Raw genomic sequence first — 6,273 nt, 5'->3', positions numbered from 1 at the left:
GCAAAGCCATGTGTTCAAAATAAGATGATACGGAATTAATTAAGTGCAGGGAACAATAATACAGAACAATCATTGTATATAATCATAGATGTGTATGCATGAGACAGTGAATATGTAGGTCTATACCTGTGGTTTGAGACTTTTCAGTGTCATGGTCTATTTATAGAAACAACATAGACTAAAGCAAATCCCAATTTCTTTCAAATTCACTTTTGCATTTAAAGCTTTAAATTTGCAAGTTGAATTGTGCAATTCTAATATATTGTGGGATTAGTACACATAGTTTATCTTTTTTTTGTCCTTCATTTAATGTTAAAATGATTGTTTCACAAACTCAGACCAAGTAATATATTATTTCATCTTTCAAAGTTTTAAATACAGAATTAATGAGGAAGTGAGATTTACAGTGAATATGGTTGTAATAAAATGGCTGTACTGCTTCTTTGTCCATCCACTGACAACACATTTTGTGAAGTGTACTTCTGGATCAGTGGATGTTCAATTGAGTTCTTAAAAGATATATTACCAATATTTTATTCAATTTTTATTACTGGCAGAACCAAAAAAAAATACATTTTCTTACAACTTCATAAATTCAGCTTTATTATTTTTTTTTCAACTGCATCCTTAAGAATATTGCAATTCACAAAGATCTCTTTTAATTTTACACATATATGACGGCAATGATTATTATAATACCAAGATTTCATTTATTAGTTTTTTTTAGATGCTACATCAAAGTCGTTGCTGAAATTATGCCATTCTATAATTTACATTTTCATGAATGATCTCTGAACTTATTTTGATCTGTATGTTGAGATATTATGCATTGTTCTTTTACTGGAACATGTGTATGTACATTTATTTTATGTAGATACTAATGAGTAAAAGCTGCTTATTTTAACACATTTGTTTTACTTACTTACATGAAGACTATCAATTTTTTATCACATGCATGAGCATTTATTTAAGTTTTGATATCATAATAGAAATCTGAATATTACATGCATGTTTACTTGAATTTATTATAAGCACTGGTTGTTTAGTATAGCATTTAATCCTGTAAAAAAAAAAGAAGCAAAACAGATAGCCTTCACATGTAATATAAAGCTTATTTTTCTAATAAAACTTTTGATACTGAACAAATTTGTTTTTCATTACTGTTTCCTTACCTGGTGCCCCCCCCCCCCCTTCCCCCCTTTACACATAACGCTACTGCACATAACTAATCCACAAGCATTTTCCTTTATTGGATAAAATGTATTTTTTTTTAAATTATGATTTACAGCAATATTATAAAAATAAATCATTTCTCACTTTTATTTTAATTCTAAGATATTCAATATCTAGCCAAATTAATTTTGCCTTCAAAGTTCATTTTACTGATTTTTATATCATTTTTTTTTTAAATAAAGTAAACAATATCGATTGAAAAAAGATATATTTTAGCGGGAACTTAATACTAAACTAAGTATATTGCAGGTTTTGTGATAAGTGTTCTGATCGAATAGTAAAAAGTACGAGTTATCAATTAACCTTCAGAACTAAGAACGACAACTCTATTTGGAACTCTTTGACAGTTTTTGCATGAAGAAAATCAAAACAACAAATTGTTGACGAAAAAATGGACATTACATAATGTAGGCAATACCATTTCTTAGAGATGTAGATTTGTTTGATTTAGTCAAAAAATAAATTCATGGTAAGAAGTTTTATTCGCTGTTTGAAAGCCAAAATGCGGGTGACTTGGAGACGAAATCTGGCAGGAAATCTCGTCGCCCTGACGGTGGTGACAGCGTTCGTCGTTACTTATGTCAAGCTGCTACAGTACAACAAAGCCAGTTCTACCACATTTAACCTCGTGGCCAATCGTCATCGCAGGATCCGGGGGCTACACAGTAGCCATGTGGACCATAAATGGAAGAACTGGACCAGTAAAAATAGGCTGCCTGTGCATGTAGTAGAAGAACACCATCAAGGTAAAGTAACTCTAGATTTTTGAGAAAAAATTATTATATTTTATATTGATTTTTTTTGGGGGGGGGGAGGGTAACATGAAGGGGCTGAGGAACAGGGGGGGGGGGTCACTGGAAGCCGCAGTAGTCTATAAAAAAAATTTAAATAAATAAATAAAAATAATTTGAGCTGACAGTGACACTGAGCATTTTACAGCAAGCTGCTGTTTTGTTGCATTATGCTATTTCAGTATCCTATATTTAACATAATTTTATCCAGTTTTTGCACAAGATGCAAAGAAATGGAGTAAGCGATAATCATGGCTTGGTGACCCCCCAGTTCAAATACCTGTAGCCATGACCTTGTCAAATTTAGATTAGAGAAGTCTCACATTCCCTGGGCCCTCGCTCATAAGACTTCTTGGTAGTGCTAAGTCTTGAGAGTGAGAGTCTAAGAAAAGCAAGATAAAACTTAGAACTTGGTCCATAATCATGATCAGATAATGAAAATTAAACAACCTGCAAATATTATTTTTTGAGGAGCTAATTTATAAGTATTGACTGTTTCTGTACACAAAGACTATACAGACTTGTATTTTCTTTACTAATATCTAAAGTTTTTACACAGGTATACTACATGGTTTTGTACCACAATACAATTTTTGGTATTTAAATCATGGCATACCAGTCATTACAGCCCATCTACTGTATAGTACTGAGGTATGACACTTCGGTTAATTTAAATTTTTCATGATTTTTAAGATTGTGCATATATTTGTAGTGATTCCAATCTGGATGAATGCAGTTAAATTTGGAACTCTGAAACCACATGGCAATGTTCTGGTATGTCAGTTAAAATTTCAAAAATAATATTCTGTATTTGACCAGTTGACTTGCACATTTATCATGTTTATGACTCTTCTTTTTTAATTAAGCTGTTACCATCAGTAATGTTTGCAGCAAACCTCTGATTGTATGATATCTAACTTTTACTGATAAAATCAAGTGTTTGTGCAAACAATTTTTAATTTACAGTAATGACAGATGCTTAGTGGTGTTTTGATACAAGTGTTTTTTATCATGTTGAATATTGAAGAAAAACACACTTCAAAACATCTGTTTATAAGGCTTTATGGTTGATAAGAAATTCTTTTTAAAAAATTGTGTTGAAGTCATTTCATATAATTTGCCATATAATGCATAGTCAAATAATTGATGTTAATATGTGCGTAAACACTTCTCATACATTAAAAAAAAAACTTTCACAGAATTTTTATTGGTAAGCATTTTTGGTTTCCCGGCCACTGACTTTTTCACCAGTTATTACCACTGTTTGAGTTTGATGAGTTCAGTAGTAAAATTTGCACATTCTAAATCTGATGATTGTTTTAATGATACCTTGATCACTCGTATTCAGATTCATATTGATGGTCACAGTGACATGTCGGCACCCTTCTACTTCTCGGGATATCCAATGTTCAGAATGCCAAAGGACAGTAGAGAAATCAATATGATGGTGCAGAGAAATGATGTCTTTATTGTTGTAGGTAGCCTTTAGATTAATCAAAGAGAAATGTTAAGTATTCACTATACTTGTGTGACAGTGAGGCAGGTTAGATAGTATGTGGCTTGATAACTTAGTTATAGAGCATCTTACAAGTGATTCAGAGGGTCGGTTGTGGGCTGCCACTTTTTCACAACTACATTAGAATTGTTTGAGTATAGTTCATCTGAAAAATAAAATCAGACTCTATATAGCTATTAAAAAGCATGTGTCCATAATATCCTTTTAAGAAATTGAACAGTATGCAAGTCAATGTATTCATTCATGAAAACTTTGTAGGATACAAGTGCATTGTACAATGATCAAGATGAGTAAAATAATGGTAATGCCAACAGATCAAAATCTATAACAAAAGTATAAATAACATGGTCTTAAAGATACACAATTTTAATGTAAGATCTCAATAATAGTTAATAAATATTACTTGTTCCTATTTTCAGCAATCTATCGTGGCAGGTATGTTGAAAAGAATTATCTGGGTGTGGCCCAGGTGGGACCAAGAAAACCATGAAGGGGTGTATGAAAAGGTGTGGGGAGGAGTAGGGACTGCTACTGTCAGATCGGGGGAGGCACTCAAAGAAAAGGTCATCTGTACCTGCTACAAAAACCAGTCCAGTATCAAGGAATGCAGCTATACTCCATTTCCTCATGAGGGACTTCTAAATGTAGGTACAGAGAAAACAATAAAACCATCGCTGTGTAATATTAAGAGAGAGTTTGTGTTGGAATCGTTGTGTGAGGACGAGGCGGTTCGCAAGGCGTCTCGGAGTGAATGGATTCCGAGGCAGGATCATGTGATGCTGGATGTGGACCTGGATTTCTTTGGCTGTACACACGTGTCTCAGCCCCTGGTGGACCTGGGAATGTCTGTGCCATCACTAAAGATGATGAACGGTGTCCTGTGGAAATTGTTTTGTCCGAAATCTGTCAAGCAAGAACAAGATACAGATAAAATTCTAGTGAAAGCTTTAAACTTGTTCTTAGTTGCATTAGATTGCAAATCAAAACCACAAACTAAACAAATGTCTTACAAGAAATGCAAAGATAAGGCAAGAAGAGAGGCATTGGACATGTTAAAGCAGTATCTCTGGCATCAGGGAAATAGAGTGTCGTGTGAGAAGAAGAGTAAGGAATCAGAGAATCTTCTCAATCAATTGGTCGATCTCTTCTTTGGACACCTGAATGCCAAGCAGATCTCCATGCTCAAAAAGATCGGCTTCTGTCTGACAACTACGCTCAACTCCTACCTACCTCTGACCAACCCGGGATTTCAGATCTGTATGGGGTCCAATACACCCGACGACTCAATGGTTCTCATCCACAGGCCCACCAAGAACGAGACTGTACAGAGAACCTCCATGTTGCTCAAGTTTCTGACCAACCTGAGATTGTGGCACAGACCTCGGCTGGTGACGGTGTGTCGGTCCATCCGTGACGGCTACACCCCCAGGTTCCTGTATTATCAGATTGATCATGGGGTGATGAAGTCTATAAATAGCTGCTTTGGCAATACCAAAATGCACTACGATTCATGGTTACTTGGCGGTAAACATGGATGGCCTCACCGACATAGAACATAGTGTGAATATTAACAAACATGTCTGTCTTGGTGATAGGGATTATCTAAAAATTGTGATAGTTATTCTGTGTTTGTGAATTTGTCTTTAATCCAAATGGTTATGTCATATATAATATATTCAGCAATTTCTTCTAAATAATCACAAAAGAGCTTATCAGTTATTTGAAGGTAAAGTGCCATTTCTCCACAAGTCTGTTTGTCTCTCATTATATAAAACAGTTTTCAAAGTTATTCTTCTACAGTTTTGTCGTAAAATATTTCAAAAAACAAAATGATTATGGTCATGTACATGTATTTTTACATATACAAAAGTCAACTCATCAATTTTGAAGTTTCAGATGAATGATGTTTATACTATGTAATGTTTACATAGATAAACTAGTACAGAATAATCTTTAAAATTATTTTCAAAATGCTTTTTCTCTAAGGATTTTTTTTCTGATAAGATTTTAAAAATATAGAAAACCAGAATTTTCAATGTAAAATTCTTTGTGTTGGTTTTCAATTTTGATTAATAGTTTTTCTGATATTCAAATTCTTAAGTAATTGTAAGTTTGCCGTGACAGTAATTTGATCTGCCAGACTTTAGATCTGAAATTCTGTGTAATATTTAAGTTAAATGATTTTATGCCATAACCATAGCTTGGATTTATAGAAAATCTTGATTTATTGTGTTCTAGTTTGTTAGAAATTTTATACCATTGCGTGTTACATAATGCAGTGATGAAATTATGAAATGTTTCTTCAAACAACATGTTTCCACCAAACAAGTATTAACCTACATAATTTTTGCAAATAATTATGAATGTAGTCAAGAGGATTATATTTATTTAAGTTATTCATAACTTCAAGTGCTATTGGATGCATTGCATAATAATCAGACCCAAGGGACATAACCCAGGGATAAGGGCTTCATCATCATCCACTTATTTATTTCAAGTTGAACAATACCCAATATAATTGTAATACATTTAATTTTAGCATATTTTAGGGTAGCTGTGCCATGACTGATGTAAAAATAGTGCAATGTTAGTATAATATAATATATGTCTAAACCTTTGGTGCTTTGTGTGATATGTTCCTACATGTATTGCTGCTGCATGTAATATTAACCTTTAAAATAATCAGATTTTATTTTGATTTATGAGTGTGTGTGTGTGTGTTTGAGGTTTAAT

The 6,273-nt window shown here is 33.2% G+C and overlaps 1 protein-coding gene across 1 annotated transcript; it reads left to right on the top strand.

The window, feature by feature from the left end:
• Positions 1-1,552: 1,552 nt before the first annotated feature.
• Positions 1,553-5,482, top strand: LOC134275085 (UPF0489 protein C5orf22 homolog). The gene is made up of 4 exons (XM_062757325.1): positions 1,553-1,979; positions 2,737-2,798; positions 3,373-3,498; positions 3,960-5,482. Exons 1-4 carry the CDS (start codon positions 1,700-1,702, stop codon positions 5,097-5,099), a joined length of 1,608 nt encoding a protein of 535 aa, XP_062613309.1. The 5' UTR covers positions 1,553-1,699; the 3' UTR covers positions 5,100-5,482.
• The last annotated feature ends 791 nt before the right edge of the window (positions 5,483-6,273 follow it).

Source organism: Saccostrea cucullata, unplaced genomic scaffold (genome assembly GCF_032062105.1).
Source record: "Saccostrea cucullata isolate Sc308-1 unplaced genomic scaffold, CSIRO_AGI_Scuc_v1 ctg363, whole genome shotgun sequence".
NCBI lineage: Eukaryota > Metazoa > Mollusca > Bivalvia > Ostreida > Ostreidae > Saccostrea > Saccostrea cuccullata.
This window is presented reverse-complemented; position numbering and strand designations above follow the sequence as displayed.

Coding starts and splice junctions, on each gene's coding strand:
- LOC134275085 (XM_062757325.1), top strand. CDS start 1,700: ATGGTAAGAAGTTTTATTCGCTGTTTGAAAGCCAAAATGCGGGTGACT. Junction 2,799..3,372: donor AACCACATGGCAATGTTCTG/GTATGTCAGTTA, acceptor ACTCGTATTCAG/ATTCATATTGATGGTCACAG. Junction 3,499..3,959: donor GAAATGATGTCTTTATTGTT/GTAGGTAGCCTT, acceptor TCCTATTTTCAG/CAATCTATCGTGGCAGGTAT.